Genomic DNA, 18,467 nt, shown 5'->3' with positions numbered 1-18,467 from the left:
AGACACCGCCTACCAAGAGTCTGGGTCTGCCGAGGTTTCTTCCTAAAAGGGAGTTTTTCCTTGCCACTGTCGCGATAGCCACTGCTAATGCTTGCTCTTGATGGAATTACTGTAATTGTTGGGGTTTTGGAAAGTGTCTCGAGATAACTTTTGTTATGATTTGATACTATAAATAAAATTGAATTGAATTGAATTGAATAACACAGTCAAGATATTTGACTTTTTCTCTTAAATAAACACATGTCAATAAGCTCTACATGTCTGGCCCTCTGGGAAACTGAGTTTGATCCCCCCCTGGTTTAGAGACTAAAGTGATAAAAGCCATTCCAATTCCCTTCAAAGCAATGACCCGACAACTTTTGGTTCATTCACATGTTATGTGATAGATGAGGCCTCTTTGTGTTGAAGGTGACAGTTTGAACAGCAAACAGTTCATTAACAAGTTTGTTAGATATGTATTATGTATAAAATATTATCCCTTTCAACTGAAAAGAAGATATATTCTCCGAGACTAAGCTAAACTAAGATTAGGAAAAGATCCTTATCCTATCTCTCCTACCAAAAGCCAAAGAAGTGACATTTAAAATATTAAATGATATTTATCCATTGAATGACTTCCTACGTGTTAAATTTAATTGGGAAAGTAACTCCTGTGTTTTCTGTGAGAGCGATATTGAGACAGTTGAACATATTTTCTTGCAGTGTGAACTGATTAATGACTTGTGGCTGATGTCTTATCAATGCTGGCTTCAATCTAAAGGTATACTGCTGCACCCATTAAATGAAAAGTAAATTAGATCTGGACTATTTGTAACTCTCCTGGTGTCCTCGGGTCAAATTTGACCCATTTTCTATTTCAATCAGAAGAGACTTGTTTGCAGATATGCAAACGGTTTTAATGTACAAGAGCATGTACTGTACAGTGTACTGGGGATTGAACTCCATCGTTATATTAATACATTTAATATATTCATACATTTAATATAGGGGTAGGGAACCAAGATGTAACCTCCCGATGGAATCCAGACACCGGTGGTGGAGGAGAAGGCCGGAAAACCAGAGCTAGGAGGCACTGGAGCGACAGCCAGAGAACCACTAGGATGGGAGGTGGAAGGGGAGGAGGAGGGACGAACGTCTTCCTGAAATGACAGCTGATAGCACAGGGAGAGAAACAGCTTTTTAACACAGTGTTGTGACGCTGTGATTGGCCTATGGGATCCTTGGCCGTTCCTGATTGGTTTATCAGAAGGTGAACGCCTCCAGCGCTGATTCGCTTTAGGAGGGACTGATTACTTGTTAAGTCTTCCTGAAAGAATTTGCGCTGAGCTACATATCAGAAATGTTGGTTTCTTTCAACCAAAAAATAAAAATAAATAAATAACGTGGATGGTTCCCACAGCGCTCTTCACAAGTAAAATAAATGATCAGTTCCCTACGCTCATTGGATTTGGGTGTTTTATTCAATCTTACGTTGAAAAAATTGACAAAAATGTCAGAAAAAGCTTCAAAAACGTAAAAAGCCGCTAAAGACATCGGAAGAAGTGACAAAAACTGGGTGCCTGGGTGGCCTAGTGGTAGAGCAGCGCCTATATAAAGAGGCCCAGTCCTTGACGCAGATGTTGCAGGCTCGATTCCAACCTGCGGCATTTTCATGCATGTCACCCCCCCCCCTCTCCCCCCTTTCATTTCTAAGCTGTCCTGTCACTAAAGGCCTAAATGCCAGACAATAATCTTAAAACATTGGTGGGGACAAAAGTGTCAAAAAAACGTTGAAAATGTTTTTATTTTAAATTTTGACCCAAAAAAACTAAAAGTTGCAGGATGTTCGATGGGAAGACAACACGAGGGTAAAAGGATAATAATTTAGAGTTCATGATGAATAACTTGATTGAGCATTTTAAACATTTTATTCGTATTTAAAGGTCAAACTCCACATCAACGTTTGGAAAAATAAACTTTTTGCTAAATCTCTTCAATGACAAATGAAAATGCCAACATACTCTCTTATTTGTTGGACTTATATTCCCTACTGGACTAAAAAGACCCCTAGTATATTGTTTTCTTTATTTTTTAATGTTTTGTTGTATATATTGTCTCTACTTCAAAGCTGTCAACACGTTTTTGGACAAATATACAAATACATTGGGCCTTGATTGTTTGTATCACTATTGTATAATAAAGATTAAAAAAACAAAAAAAACACAAAAACAAGGCAACAACACGGAGGCAGAGAGGCACCAAAACACACACAAACACACACACACAAACACAAACACACACACACACACACACACACACACACACTCTCTCTCTGGACAGGACGCCATCTTTGTTTAGTTTTTTCTTTCGTTCTTTAAATCAGCAGAAAACTGCCCAGAGTTTGGTTGGTGGAGGAATCAGGAGGTTTGGATGAGATTAGATTTGATGTGAAAGTTTTCCAAAAAAACAGAGGTGGAAAGTAACTAAGTACATTTACTCAAGTACTGTACTTAAGTACAAATGTAAGGATACTTGTACTTTACTTGAGTATTTCCATGTTCTGCTACCTACTTGTACTTCACTCCATCTCAGAGGGACAGTTTATCAGTCACCAACCAAACTCTGGGCAATTTTCAGAGTATTTAAGAAACCCCACAAAATGTCTCATTTTATTTCAATCATGTATTTTTTATTATTATTGTTTCCATTAAAACGTAAATATTTGGTGAAAAGATACTCCTTTAGGCTGAATATAAGTATTATATATTTCCCTCTACGATGTAGTGGAGTAGAAGTAGAAAGGAGCAGAACATGGAAATACTCAAGGAAAGTACAAGTACCTCTAAATGTGTCGGCTACTTAACTCACAGGAAAGTTACTAGTTTAGTTTTTGTATAACTGAGTATTTTCTTTTCATAAAACTTTCTACTTTTACTCCACTTCACAAAGTCTCTTTGTTGTTACATAACCGGACAACTTTATGAATGAGTGAATATGACGACATTAAAAACAGACCCAGAGTTAAACTGTCACATGAGTTTTATTCAACAGGAGACACAAGTTACTCTGATTCATCAGGTAGTAACAGATTACTCTGATTCAACAGGTAGTAACAGATTACTCTGATTCATCAGGTAGTAACAGATTACTCTGATTCATCAGGTAGTAACAGATTACTCTGATTCAACAGGTAGTAACAGATTACTCTGATTCAACAGGTAGTAACAGATTACTCTGATTCAACAGGTAGTAACAGATTACCCCATCCAACAGGTAGTAACAGATTACTCTGATTCAACAGGTAGTAACAATTACCGTTCACCAGATAGTAATAATCTGATTCATCAGGTAGTAACAGATTACTCTGATTCATCAGGTAGTAACAGATTACTCTGATTCATCAGGTAGTAACAGATTACTCTGATTCATCAGGTATAACATTACCCTGATTCATGCGGTAGTTATCAATACTTCATCAGGTAGTAATAGATTACTCTGATTCATCAGGTAGTAACAGATTACTCTGATTCAACAGGTAGTAACAGATTACTCTGATTCAACAGGTAGTAACAGATTACTCTGATTCATCAGGTAGTAACAGATTACTCTGATTCATCAGGTAGTAATAGATTTACGCTGATTCATCAGGTAGTAACAGATTACTCTGATTCACTTATCAGTTGGGAATGTACTAACATTCTTCATAGTGAACAGGGTTACCATTGTTATCACAACCGATACAATTCTGATGTTGGGACGTTTGCCTTCACAGCCACAGTAGTCAAACGTGAGGTTCTCATATGCATTTGCGAATTAACAACTCTGAACTTTTTAAGGCTGATTCTCAGATTTTGTTTTTCTGGATACCTCTCCTCCTTCATCCCCACAGACCTTTTTTACAACGTCCATAACTGGCACTGATAAAGGTGTTCTCCTCCTTACACTTGTTACTATTGGTTTGATGGATTTTTCCTTTTATCACGGCGCCCACAGCTGTTAGGATTCATGTTCTGGTTGATATGCTGATTTATAAACTTCTTAACTTCTTGGATCTAAGTCCTGAGAGATCACGGCAGAGATCGACCAGAACACCAGCAAACATAGAGATCTTCATGTTGATCTGGAGAACACAGAGTTATAAAAGCTGTTAAAGACTTTTACTTGACATATCTAACATCTCTTTATATTATCATATAAAGCTGTTAGAGACTTTACTTGACATATCTACCATCTCTTTATATTATCATATAAAAGCTGTTAGAGACTTTACTCTGACATATCTAACATCTCTTTATATTATCATATAAAAGCTGTTAGAGACTTTACTCTGACATATCTAACATCTCTTTATATTATCATATAAAAGCTGTTAGAGACTTTACTCTGGCATATCTAACATCGCTTTATATTATCATATAAAAGATGTGACTCCATGTAAATAATCAGGACTTTTAGCGTGTATAGAGCCAGCATATCTCCACATGTAAATGGGTGAATTAAGGGTTTATTTCAACCAAACCAGAGTGGGGATTGTTGGAAAGTGGAAAGATGAACCAAGACGGGTTTTGGTAGTTTTATTTAGTTTCCGTCCACTTTGAATGAAGTGTGTTTTACGATGATAAAAGTCCTGATTATTTACATGGAGTCTGGTGGAGATATGCTGGCTCTATACACGCTAAAAGTCCTGATTATTTACATGGAGTCTGGTGGAGATATGCTGGCTCTATACACTCTAAAAGTCCTGATTATTTACATGGAGTCTGGTGGAGTTTGGTGATGGTGATTTCGGGGCTGTTTCATGTTAAACTAAAAGGATCTTACTCTTTAACTAAAAGGTCTATCTCTGTAGGGATCCATCCCATAATGTTCTCAGATACTTAGAATAATAATCTGTGTCTGTCAGCGGCAACAACACAAGTGGACGGGAAACCAGATTTGGCTTTTTTCTGTGGACTCCTTACCTACCATATGTTTTTAGTTTTATGAATGGAGTTCTGCAATACTAATAAAGAAACAGTAAACAGAGTAAGGCAGACAGAGAAATGTTTGAGACCATCAAACTGAAAATAAAATATAACCTTTTGCGTTTTCGTCTTTGCAGTTGCAGCCCACTCTCACTGAAAAGCGTACAAATAACATGGGTTTATACCTGTGAAAATACGTGCAATGTGTACGCTAAAGTCAAATTGTGCGTACAGTAGATATGGGTTTATGTGGGGTGGTTGAGGGGGGGGGGGGTTGTGGGGGGGGGTGAGGTTTGCCACGTATTCAGCATCCCGTTTGGTGTTTTGCAGTGGTTTTTGTTGTTAGCCGCTTATTAGCGTGATTATGTGGCGCATTTTTGCGACTTTTTAGTGTTTTTTTGTTAAGCCATCCCCAATGTTTCTTCCCTAAACCCAACCGTTATTTGTGTGTTTTTGGACTTTCTTGTGTTACTAAAGCCTTTCCTTGCATTATTTTTCTAAACCCAACCATATTTATGTCTTTGTGTGTATGCTGTTCTCGCTAACACACAACGTGGTGACGCGAGCGCGTGCATATAACATACACCGGTTCCTTCTTTATTTCAATTGGAGCGCTCCGCGTATGTAATGCACGAAGAATTTCACTTTGGCGTACACATTGCACGGCTGTAAACCCGTGTTATTTGTACGCTTTCGAGTGAGACCGGGTTGGCAGTTGAAACAATTTTAATTAGATTAGATTCAACTTTATTGTCATTGTGCAGAGTATAAGCACAAAGACAACGAAATGCAGTTAGCATCCAACCAGAAGTGCAAAAAAGCAGAAAAGTGGAAAGTGTGATATACAAAGTATAGACAGGACAAGAAATATATTGCAGTGTTATAAGAGCAGAATAAATATGGCTATGTAATATGAACAATGTCTGAACAACATGTACATATATGTGCAATGTAGTAGCAGTGACATTATACTAGTAGTAAGAATAATATACATATATGCAGTGTATTAGCAGAAATGTGTTGAAGACATAAGCATAAGAATAATAATATAAAGTCATAAACTACAATGTTATTGTAGTTAGCCATATGGTAGTTAGCAGTAGCTAGTAGTACCTGAATGACAGGAGAGAGATGAGTTCTAGAGTCAGCAGCAGGAGAGATATCTGGAATATCACATGATAACACACTTCATTACTAAGATTATACAGAAAAAGTACTGACATCAGGAGTTTCTACAGCGCAGAATAACTGCACACAGGATTATTAATCCAAATCTTTCTGCAGAAGAAATCCATAAAGTCCTGATGCAGCCAGAATAAGTTCTGAATGATTGCAGATATAAACATACAGAATTTAAATGTGTTAAAGACAGAATAATAATATAAACTATATTTACCTGAATGACAGGAGAGAGATGAGTTCTAGAGTCAGCAGCAGGAGAGATACCTGGAATATCACATGATAACACACTTCATTACTAAGATTATGCAGAAAAACCAAACATGTGCTGGTCATATATATACATTACATCACAGTTAACTTTAAGGTTCTTTAGAAAAACAATCGAAAAAAGGACAACAAATTTAATGAAAAGTGACAAAATGTAAAAGACAATGAAATTGTGTTTTTGTTTATGTTTGTGACCCTAACAACAAAAACATTGTCCAAAAAAACGAGAAAAACATAACAAAAAAGTTGAAAACAGTGCCCAAAATGTTAAAAAGTGACTAAATTGTTGTGGAACAAATCGTTGAAAAAAAAAAACACTGAAAAAGAGACAAAATGTCTAAAAAAAATGACTGTAAAGTGTATTTAAAAAAAAAAGTTATTGCCAAAAAGGTTACAAAAGTAACTAAAATGTTGGAGAAAAACAAATCATCGAAAACAAAACAAAACCTTTTGACGTTTTGTTTTAGATGATTTTTTTTCTTTTTTTGGAAAAAAACAACAAAAAAACATTGGAAAAGTGACAAAATGTAAAAAATGGCTGTAAATTGTAATTTTTTCAATGTTTGTAATATAAATTTTCAGCAAAAAAGTCGAAAAAAAGTGCCCAAAAAGATAAGTAAAAAAGTGACAAAAATGTTGGAAAAAAACAACAAACAATCGTCGAAAAAAAAGTCATAAAAACGTTTAAGGCGCCTGTTGCAGCCAATTTGGATGTGTGTGTGTGCATGGATAGTGTGTGTGTGGGTGGTAGGTTTGTGTGAATGGTTTGATCGTTACGTCACCTGCGCATCTGTGTGTATGTGCTAATCAGCCAGGGTAGTAAGGGAATCACAGGTGAGCCAGAGGGGGAATCTAGTCTGGGAAGCCACACAGTTTTTCAACCTCAGCTGTGCGATAGTGATGGTTTTAGATCCGTCTGTTCGTTTTAATCTTGCAAATCAGTTTTTTGTATGTGTTTTTAAATACATTTCTACAATAAAGGATTAACTATACCGGCGATGGCGGACCTCATTTGTTGCAACAGCAAGAGTTGGAAATGGCTTCAAATTCCCTGCAGTGGCATTTTTTTGTGGACAGATTGCCACTACATTCTGTTGAAAAATCCGTACTTCAAAGGACGGGAACTATTGGATCTGCAGGAGGAAGGACACCGCCGCCGCTTCATTCATTCCGTGCCAGCCTGAATCCACTCACGTAAACAGATACAGCCCCCTGAGCAAAAAATGCAGAAAAAAAACAGGAAAAAAACAAGAAAAAATTGTTACGCTTGTGTGGAAGAGATTGGCCTTCTCACAAAAGGGATACAGGTCCATCCTGCTACAATTCTTAATAAAGCCTTCAGCAGAGCTGCTAAATCAATATCAAAATGGATGATGTGTCTGCAGCTGTCAATCAAAGTGAAACGGAAAATTAATGTGGAAAAAGATCGGTCAAACTAACGGCCAAAGCATTGGAATTAAAAAATAATATCAAATCAAAAGGAAAGGAATTCCAGGATAAAGAAACTACACAAGCTAACAAAGGAAGTTAAGCAACTAATGCTTTCAAAGGGAAATGTGTCTGAGGTACAAACAAAGTATGAAATGTGTTTGAAACTTTGTGTGGAAATTGAACAGTTTCATGAATCACTGAAAACAAAAACCACATTTGAAATGTCAAAACAAAATGAATGGTTAAAACAAAAAGAATGAAGTTCACAGCAAGCAATGCTAAACATAATACAAAACATGGACGAGTGGTTGCTTGACAAAAGGGACAATGATGACGATGATGATGATGATGATGATGATGATGATGATGATGACGATGATGATGCTGCTGCACTAAACAAAACTGTGCTCAAAACTGCACCTGCCACAACTGTGGTCACTGATGACATTGGTCCAGGGGACAGCATTTCTAATGTTGGTGGTAAAACAGGCTCATCAACTGGCCGTTACAGTCAAAGGTCTTCAAGGTCTTCAATTTCCTCTGCACGCCTAAAAGCGAGGCGGAAAGGGCTGCTCTCATTGCAAAGGTAGCTGCCCTTAAAGAGATACGAGCTGGACGGCTCAGGAGGAGCAAATCCGACAGAAAAAGGAATTGCTGGAATTGCAAAGTCAAATTGCTGTTCAAACTGCAAAGGTTAATGTGTACAGAGGATCTGATGTGCAGAGCTCGAGTCTCATTCAGATGGAATGAATTCTTATCTGAGAAGTTCTAAACGTGAATCTTCTCTCAGACTTCGCTGCTATGGAATTTGTTCCACAAAGTTCAAAGCATCAATTCAATAATCCACCAACAGGAGGCAGTAATGTGGCAGTGCTAAGGGAGGCACAGCCTAACTATTCCAATCATCAGTTGAATCTTGCACCAATAGGAGGCAACAAAACTGCCATATCAATGGGAGCACGACACCAAGAAACATTTTCAAAGCATGTAGGACCAAAGGTTTATACTCTGAATCCCCAACCAAGCATTCCTCAAACATTTCAGGAAAAATCTCATGTAATACATGACACAAAGGAACCCATTCAACGTGTTGACCTGATGCAAACTAATGTTGACCAAGGCAATCTTCTTTCCATCATGCAACGACAAATGAAATAACTGCTCTGCTAGTGCAACAACATTCTTCATTATCATTACCTCCAAGGGATATACCAAGTTTTGATGGAGATCCTCTTGAGTATAGCACAATTTATCAGAGCATTTGAGCATGGAGTGGAAGGGAAGGCTGCTAGCAGCATAGACTGTTTATACTTTTGGAGCAGTATACCAAAGGACAACCAAGGGAGCTGGTTAAGAGCTGTCAACACATGCCACGAGACAGAGGATATCAAAGAGCAAGGACCCTTTAAAAGAACGCTTTGAAATGAACAAAAATAGCCACTGCATACATGGAGAAAGCTTTTGATGGCCATCGGTAAAATCAGAAGATATTGAAGCTTTGCAAGCATTTGCTTTGTTTTTACGCGTTCTGCTGTAATGCTATGGAGGACATCAGCTATATGTCAGAGATGAATATGCCATCCAACATGCGCTATTGTCTTGAAGCTTACCATATAAATTGAGAGAAAAATGGAGAAACACTGCTTATGAGCTGCAGCAGAAGCATACGCCAAGCAGGTTTCAGTGATATTGTCAACTTAATCGAAAGGCAAGTGTCCATTGCTTCCAGTCCACTCTTTGGAAACATTCAAGACACATTCACTTCAACACCTCAGTATAAAGAGAGAAATAAAGTCTCACAAGGATGCTTTAAAAGGAAAAGGAAGCAGTTTCGCTACTTCTGTGGCAGCTGTCAATGCTCAACCCGTGACTCAAATGCAAAATGAGAGAAACTTACCTGATAAACCAACAAGGGTGTTTTGTCTGCTGTGTGAAGAGGGTCACAAATTGGAGTCGTGTCCCAAAATGGAGAAGAAGTTACACAGTGAAAAAATGAACTTCTTGAAGGAGAAAGGTGTTTGTTTTGGGTGTTTATCTGTTGGACACATGAGCAAGACTGTCATAGAGCGTCTGTCTTGCAAAGTGTGTAATTTAAAAACACCCCACCATCCTTCACATTCATTCAAGAGAGAATAAAATCAATTCAGAGGACACACAGCAGGAAATTTCAGGAAACAGTCATGCAGGTTCTCCCAAGACATGTGGGCCATATAGGGGCCGGAGCACAGGACAGCGGTCTTGGCAATTGTTCCTGTACAGATTAAGGTTAAGAAAGGCAGCAAAATGCTAACCACATATGCATTTTTAGATCCTGGCAGCACTGCCACTTTCTGCTCTGGAGCGACTCATGAGGGAGCTAAAGGTCAAAGGAAGGAGTGCCAAAATCCTGTTAAGGACTATGAATCAAGAAAAGTTTGTTGACAGTCATGTTATCTCAGGACTGGAGATAGCTACACTTAATGGTAACACCTACTTTGAATTACCAGAAGTCTACACCCAGTGTAAGATGCCTGTGACTCGTGACAACATTCCACGACAGGAAGAGTTAAATGCTTGGCCACACTTAAGCTCTGTGGAAATTCCTGTAATTGATGCTGATGTGGAGCTGTTAATTGGGACCAATGTGCCAAAGGTAATGGAACCATGGGAAGTGGTACACAGCAACAATGAAGGACCTTATGCTGTCAGAACCATACTCCGCTGGGTTTATCAATGGACCAGTGAGAGGAGGCAATGACACTGAGATCAGCTGTCCCACTTGCGTATCCAACAGAATAACCATTGCTCACATAGAGGAACTGCTGGTGAAGCAATATAACCATGACTTCAATGAAAAATCATCAGATGACAAGCCAGAAATGTCCAGAGAAGATCTTTATTTTATGGCAATCATGAACAGTTCAGCTGAACTTAACAATGGACATTACTGCTTGAGATTACCTTTTTAGAGAGGATAATGTTGTCATGCCTAATAACCGCCACGTTGCTAAGCAAAGAGTCCTTTGCCTGAAAAAGGAAATTGAGAAAAATGCAACATTTAAGGAGGAATATGTTAATTTCCTTGGTGACGCTATAGACAAGGGCTATGCAGAGAGAGTGCCAGAACACCAATTGAAGGAAGAAGGAAAAGTCTGGTACATCCCACACCATGGCGTTCACCATCCTAAAAGGGAACCTTGAGAGTGGTGTTTGACTGCGCTGCAAGTTTCAAAGGGATCTCCCTCAACAGTCAACTACTCCAGGGACCTGACTTGACAAATTCTTTGCTTGGAGTTCTCATAAGGTTTCGTCAAGAAAGTATAGCAGTGACGGCGGATATACAGGCAATGTATCACCAAGTCAAAGTGGCAGAACAGGATACAGATTTTCTTCGTTTTCTCTGGTGGCCAAATGGTGAACTGACACAACATCTCACTGAATACAGAATGACTGTTCATTTGTTTGGTGCAATATCATCGCCCAGCTGTGCCAGTTTTGCCTTAAGAAAGACTGCTGACGACAACAGAGAAGAATTCCCAGCACATGTGATCAACACCATCAAGCAGAACTTTTATGTAGATGACTGCTTGAAATCCATGCCTTCAGAGGCAGAATCCATTGCATTGGTGGGAAACCTGACAGCTGTATGCCAGTCGGGAGGGTTTCAGTTGTTAAAATGGGTCAGCAACAGTCGATCAGTGTTGGAGTCCATTGATGTAGAGAAAAGAGCCAAAGAAATGAAAGGACTGGATTTCGACAGGGACAATCTCCCTGTGGAGAGAACATTGGGACTGCAATGGTGTGCAGAAACCGACACTTTCAGATTCAAGATGGCAGTCCAAGAAAGATCATTTACAAGAAGAGGCATCTTGTCTGTTGTGAGCTCAGTATACGATCCCATTGGATTTCTGGCACCTTTTACCTTACCTGCTAAGTTGATGCTGCAAAACCTCTGTAGGTTGAGCTACAGTTGGGATGACCTTATTCCTCCACACTACCAGCTGCAGTGGGTCAGGTGGCTAGAAGACCTAAAAGGGCTTAGCGTATTCAGCGTGCCAAGATGTATCAAACCAAAAGATTTCGAAAACTTATAGGTGTCCAACTACATCACTTCTCTGATGCTAGTGAGGATGGTTACGGCACAGTTTCATATCTGAGGCTGAAAAACAACTGGGACAAGATTCACCTAGCCTTCATTTTAGAGAAGGCATGAGTTGCTCCAGTAAAGAAAGTGACAATCCCAAGGATGGAATTAACGGCTGCTGTGCTTGCTGTTAGAGTTGACAGAATGTTGAAAGCAGAGTTGCAACTAGAGCTGGAAAGTTCAATCTTCTGGACGGACAGCACAACTGTGCTAAAGTACATCAGGAATGAAACGACACGCTTTCACACCTTTGTGTCAAATAGGATCTCCATTATCAGAGAAGCCACTGCTATCTCCCAATGGAGGTATGTTGACACAAAACAGAATCCAGCAGACGAGGCCTCTCGTGGTTTGAAAGCTGAGGAACTCCTTACATGTTGCAGATGGATCCACGGCCCAGATTTCCTTTTCAAGAATGAAAGTGAATGGCCTATTAATATTGTGGAGCCTGCTTCTTTCAGCTGTGATGACCCTGAGGTCAAAGGACATGCTATTGTGAATACTATAATCATCAAAGAGTCACAGAATGCAACAACACAGCTGATTACCAACTTCTCGTCATGGAAAAGGTTGAAGACCTCAGTTGCTTGGTTTCATCAGTGGAGAAAGGTGTTGCAGTTGTTGTGTCAAAAAAGACAGGAAATACAAGCGTGTGTGTCTGGTAATGGACTTAACATAATTGAACAGAAGAACAAAGTGGAAAAGGAAATGCAAAGCTTCAAAGCCACATTGGGTGGTCAGACTTTAGCATTGGAAGATATTAACACCGCTGAAAGTGCCATTATTCAGTACTGCCAAATGGAAAGGTTCAGTGATGAAATAACTGCATTGAAAAGTGGAACATCTGGAGTTAAGAAAAGTAGCCAGATTTACAAACTTGACCCAGTGCTGGAAAATGGGCTCTTGAGAGTGGGAGGACGACTCAGTAAAGCGGCAATGCCTGATGGCATGAAACACCCAGTCATTCTTGCTAAAAATCAGCACATCTCCACTCTCATTTCGGCGCTCACATTCATGAGCAACTGGGACATTGTGGAAGAAATCATCTGCCTTCCAGACTTCGTCAACAGTATATTGATCACCAGTGCTAATTCTGCAGCCAGAAAGATCCTCTCTTCCTGTGTTATTTGCAGACGCTATAGGGGAAAAGCTGGGTGAACAAAAGATGGCAGATTTACCAAAGGAAAGACTCAACCAGATCTTCCACCTTTTACAAATGTGGGTGTCGATTATTTTGGTCCTTTTGAGGGTGAAGGCAGGCCGTAGCCAATCAAAAGATATGGAGTTATCTTTACTTGTATGCGGCCAGCAGGGCAGTGCATTTTGGAAGTGGCATACTCATTGGACACCAGTTCTGCATCCATGCACTGCGCCCGATTCATTTCAAGACGAGGCCAAGTGTCGCATCATCACGTCTGATAGCGGACCAACTTTGTTGGAGCAGAACGCGAACTGAGACAAGCTTTATCTGCTCTGAACCACAAGCAAATTCAAAACGCATTACTTCAATCTGGAATAAAATGGAGCTTCAACCCCCCTAGTGCTTCAATCACGGAGGAGTATGGGAGAGAATCATTCAGTATGGTCAGGAAGGTGCTGAATTCAGTACTTCATCAGCAAAACCACACACGACGGAAGGACTGCAAACTCTTCTGTGTGAGGTGGAAGCTATCCTTAATGACTTGTCCACTCCACAAAAACTTCAGATGATCTCAATGACTTGGAACCCTGACTCCTAATCACATTATTTTTTTAAAGGCAAACCTGCGCTACCACCAGGACGTTTTGACACAAGTGATCTGTACACCGACGGCGATAGGAGGCAAGTTCAGTTTCTTGCTGATCTTTTCTGCACAGATGGGTTCGGGAGTACATACCACTGCTACGGAGGCACGCCGTGGTGGTAAAGGACAAGAGGAGCTTTGTTGCAGGGGACATTGTTCTTGTGGCGGACTCTACTGCCTCGTGGATCCCTGGCTGTTAGGAAGGGTGTTGCAGACCTTCCCAGACAAGCAGGGACTGGTACGGTCTGCCAAAGTTCTGACCAAATGTAACATACTTGAGAGACCGATCACAAAGATCTGTCTTCTGCTGGAGGCTGATTAAGACTTTGTAATGCTGAAATCTCAACATTGAGGTTACCTATTCCATGGATATTTACTCGACATGGACATTATTGCACTTGTACTATGAACATTATTGATTGATTTGTCATTGGCTCAATTATTAATTTTGTGAATTGTTGTGTTATTATACAGTAACAATTAGGGGCCGTGTGTTGCCGTCAATTTGGATGTGTGTGTGTGCATGGATAGTGTGTGTGGGCGTTGGTAGGTTTGTGTGAATGGTTTGATCGTTACGTCACCTGCGATCTGTGTGTGTATGTGCTAATCAGCCAGGGTTAGTAAGGGAATCACAGGATTGAGCCAGAGGGGGAAATCTAGTCTGGGAAGCCACACAGTTTTTCAACCTCAGCTGTGCGATAGTGATGGTTTTTAGATCTCGTCTGTTCGTTTTTTTAATCTTGCAAATCAGTTTTTTGTATGTGTTTTTATAATAATTTCTACCCAATAAAGGATTAACTATACGGCGATGGGCGGACCTCATTTGTTGCAACAGCAAGAGTTGGAAATGGCTCAGAATTCCTGCAGTGGCATTTTTGTGGACAGATTGCCACTGGCATCCTTTTTCTCCAGCGTTTAGACCTTTCCGGCATTTAAAGTTGCCCCTTTTCTCCGGCGTTTAAAGCCCTTTCTCCGGCGTATAAGGCGCCTTTCCCCGGTGTTAGAAGCCCTTTCCTCTCCCTCGCGTTTAAAGAGCCCTTTCCCCGGCATTTAAAGGCGCCCTTTCTCCACGGCGTTTAAAACACTTTCCCGGCGTTTAAATTAAGCCTTTTCTCTCCTCGCCATTCCATTTAAGTTCTCCAGGTTCCTTCCTTCCTTCCCTCCATTCCTTCCACCCCTATTCCTTCCATTCCATTCCTTCTCCCCGTTCATGTTTCCTCTTGTCCGCCCTTCCCGGCGTTTAAGCCCTTTCCCAGCGTTTAAGTCGCCTTTCTCCGGCGTTAAAGCCCTTTCGGCTGGCGCCCTTTCCCGGCGTTTAAGCCACTGGCGTTTAAAGCCCGTTTCCCAGCGTTTAAGGTGCCTTTTCTCCGGTAGGCCGCCCTTTCCCCAGCGTTTTGGCCACTGCTCCGGCATTCGTGCCCTTTCTCCAGGATTTGCGCCCTTTCTCGGCTGGATTTAAAATCCCTCCCGACTTTAAATTCATGCTGACTTTAGGATCCACCACTCCCCGGTAGGCCCTTTCGACGTTTAAGGCGCCGTTCCCAGTTCGGGTGCTTTTCTCGGTTAAAGGCGGGCTTTTCTCCTCGTTTAATGCCTACGGCGTTTAGGTATTGCTTTCCGGCGTTTAAGTGTGCCTTTCCTCGGTTTAGGCGCTGCCTGGTTCAAACCCTTTCGGCGGATTTAAGGCCCTTTCGGGTGTCATTTCCCGGTTTGGTATGCGTTTTGGTAGTTTAAAGGTGCTGACGTTTAAGTCGCCTTTCTCCAGTTTAAAGCCCTTCCAGTTGGTACTATCCCGGCGTTTAAAGACCTTTTTCTCCCGGCGTTTAAGGCGTTTAAAATTTTCGGTTCAGGTCATGCTTTCTCCGGCGTTTAAAGTGGCCACTTTTCCCATTTGGATTTAGGCGGCCTTTCCCCCCTTCCATTCCTTCCTTCCATTCCATGTTCCTCCAGCCCCATGTCCATTCCCCAGCCATTCCATTCCGTCCATTCCACCCCTTCATCCCTTCCAGCATTTAAGGCACCCACTAACGTTTAAAATGCCTGACTAAGTCGCCTTTCCCCTGACGTTTGTGCCACTGGCGGGTTTTAGGTGCCTTTTCTCCGGCGTTTAAATTAACCTTTCTCCAGTTTAAAGTGCCATTCCTTTCCATTCCATTCCTTCCATTCCTTCCATTTATTCCATGTCCTCCAGTTCCATTCCTTTGTTCCTTCCATTCCATTCCATTCCTTCCAACATTCACTTTCTCTCCATTCCTTGTTCATTCATGCTTCTCCTAATTTAAAATTCCAGTGTTAAGGCGCCCTTTCCCCGGCGTTCGTCGCCTTTCTCAGGTTTCCCCGTTAAGGCGCCCTTTCTCCATTTAAGGCCTTCTTTTTCTCCAGCGTTTAAGTTTAAGACCCTTTCCCGTTCAAGTCGCCCTACTCAGCGTTAAAGCGCCTTTCCCCAGCGTTTAGGCGCCTTGCTGGCGTTTAAAACGCCCTTTCCCAGCGTTTAAAATGACTTTCTCCAGCTGGCCCTTTCTCCAGCGTTCGCCGTTTCAACGTTCGTGACTTTCTCCGGCGTTTAAATGCCTTTCTCCGGCGTTGGGCGCCGTTCCAGTTAAATTGCCTACGACGTTAAGGCGCCTTTCCCAGTTTGGCCTTTCTCCAGCGTTTAAAGCCTTTCCCCGGTAAGCCCTTCCCCGGCAGTTTTTAGGCAGCCCTTCTCCAGGTGTTAAACGACTTTTCTCCGGCGTTCCGAACGCCCTTTCTCCAGCGTTAAAGGCGCCGTTCCCAGCGTTTAAAACCGCTTCCCGGCGTTTAAAGCCCTTTTCCCGGCGCTTTCTCCGGCGTTTAGGCGCCTTTTCTCCGGTCTTTAGGCGCCTTTCTCCAGCGTTTAAAGGCGCCGTTCGGCGTTCAGGTGCCTTTTCTCCGGCGTTTAAAGGCGTTTAAAGGCGCCGTTTCCCAGCGTTAGTAGCCCTTTCCCAGCGTTTAAAATTTTAAGGAGCCCTTTCGGCGTTAAAGGCATGTACTTCCCGGCGTTTAGGCCCTTTCGGCGTTTAAAGCCGTTCCCCGGCGTTTAAAGGTGCTTCTCCGGCGTTTAAGGCGCTTTCTCCCGGCGGCGTTTAGGCATGCCTATCCAGATTTAAAGCGCCGTTCCCCAGCGTTTAAAGGCCACTGTCCGGCTGGCCCTTTCTCCGGCGTTTAGTAGCGTTTCCCCGGCGTTTAAAAGCCGGCGTTTAGCCTTTTCCAGCGCTTGAAAAATTGCCCTATCCCGGTGTTTAAAGTAGCCTTTTCTCCGGTGCCTTTTCTCCGGTAGTTTAAAGTAGCCGTTTCCCAGTTTAAGGTGCCTTTTCTCTGGCGTTTAAGAGGCGTTTAAGGAGCCTTTTCTCGAACTACCGTGTGATGAGCCGGGTTGTCTAGCCGACTACAGTAGTGAGTAGTAGGGAGTATGTAGGGAGGTTGGTGAGGTGGATGGGACAAACAACACGGGACTTTCCTTGGAGACGGGGACCAGGTCCATTAAAGGTGTATTACAGACCCTGACCGACACGCTGACAGTGAAACCCGGTTGGTCCCAGAAAGTTACAGAATGCGAAGGGCAGGGCATGTATCTCTATAACAGCAGGCGCTACTCTGTGTTGTTGCCCAAGAAAATGGCAAGCAGCTGATTGGAGCCCGAACGACATGGGTTTCTTCTCTGGAGAATTGAAACCAGACTGTCATGGCGGCTCGTTCAGAATCTGATCATATTCGGTTCAAATAGTTCTCTCTCCAGATGTTTCGGAACATGTTTCTGAAAAATATTAGAAAATAGGTTATCATCTAATGTCTGTATTAGTAATCTCTGTGTGTGTCTGTGTCTGTGTGTCTCTAATAGTATGTGTCTGTGTGTCTGTGTGTGTCTCTGTGTGTGTGTGTGTCTGGTGGGATGTGTGTCGTGTCTGTATGTGTGTGTGTGTGTCTCTGTGTGTGTAATCTGTGTGTGTATGTGTCTGTATGTGTGTGTGTGTGGCTCTCTATGTGTGTGTGTGTATGTGTGTGTGTCTATGTGTGTGTGTGTCTCTATGTGTGTGTATGTGTGTGTGTGTCTATGTCTGTGTGTGTGTGTGTCTAATGTGTGTGTGTGTGTGTGTCTGTGTGTGTGTGTCTGTGTGTGTGTGTGTGTGTAATGTGTGTGTGTGTCTGTGTGTGTGTGTGTGTGTGTCTGTGTATGTGTGTGTGTGTGTATCTGTGTGTCTGTGTGTGTGTGTGTGTGTGTGTCTGTGTGTGTGTGTGTGTGTGTGTCTGTGTCTGTGTGTGTGTGTGTGTCTGTGTGTGTGTCTGTGTGTGTGTGTGGTGGTGTGTCTGTATGTGTGTGTGTGTGTGTCTGTGTGTGATGGTGTCTCTGTGTGTGTCTGTGTATGTGTGTGTGTGTGTGTGTGTGCTTGTATGTATATGTGTGTTTGTGTATGTGTGTGTGTGTGTCTATGTGTGTGTGTCTGTGTGTCTCTCTGTGCGTGTGTGTGTCTGTGTGTCTGTGTGTGTCTCTGTGTCTGTGTCTGTGTGTGTGTGTGTGTGTGTGTCTGTATGTGTGTGTGTGTGTCTATGTGTGTCTCTGTGTGTGTGTGTGTGTGTGTCTGTGTGTGTGTGTGTGTGTGTGTGTGTGTGTGTGTGTGTGTGTGTGGTCTGTGTGTGTGTGTGTGTGTGTGTCTGTGTGTGTGTGTGTGTGTGTGTGTGTGTGTGTCTGTGTCTCTGTGTGTGTGTGTGTGTGTGGGT

At 41.8% G+C, this 18,467-nt stretch overlaps 1 protein-coding gene across 1 annotated transcript in view; it reads left to right on the top strand.

Annotated features, from left to right (window-relative positions):
- Nucleotides 1-11,248: 11,248 nt before the first annotated feature.
- LOC120548959 (WW domain-binding protein 11-like) overlaps nt 11,249-18,467 on the top strand; it is a 35,623-nt gene continuing 28,404 nt past the window's right edge. The window contains exon 1 of the mRNA XM_039785462.1: nt 11,249-11,601. Within this exon, the coding sequence (XP_039641396.1) occupies nt 11,249-11,601 (353 nt within the window). The remainder of the gene's footprint in view (nt 11,602-18,467) is intronic.

The sequence above is a fragment of the Perca fluviatilis genome, chromosome 20 (genome assembly GCF_010015445.1).
Source record: "Perca fluviatilis chromosome 20, GENO_Pfluv_1.0, whole genome shotgun sequence".
In the NCBI taxonomy this organism is placed as follows: Eukaryota; Metazoa; Chordata; class Actinopteri; order Perciformes; family Percidae; genus Perca; species Perca fluviatilis.
The sequence above is the reverse complement of the archived record's forward strand: the minus strand, read 5'-3'. Positions and strand labels throughout refer to the sequence as shown.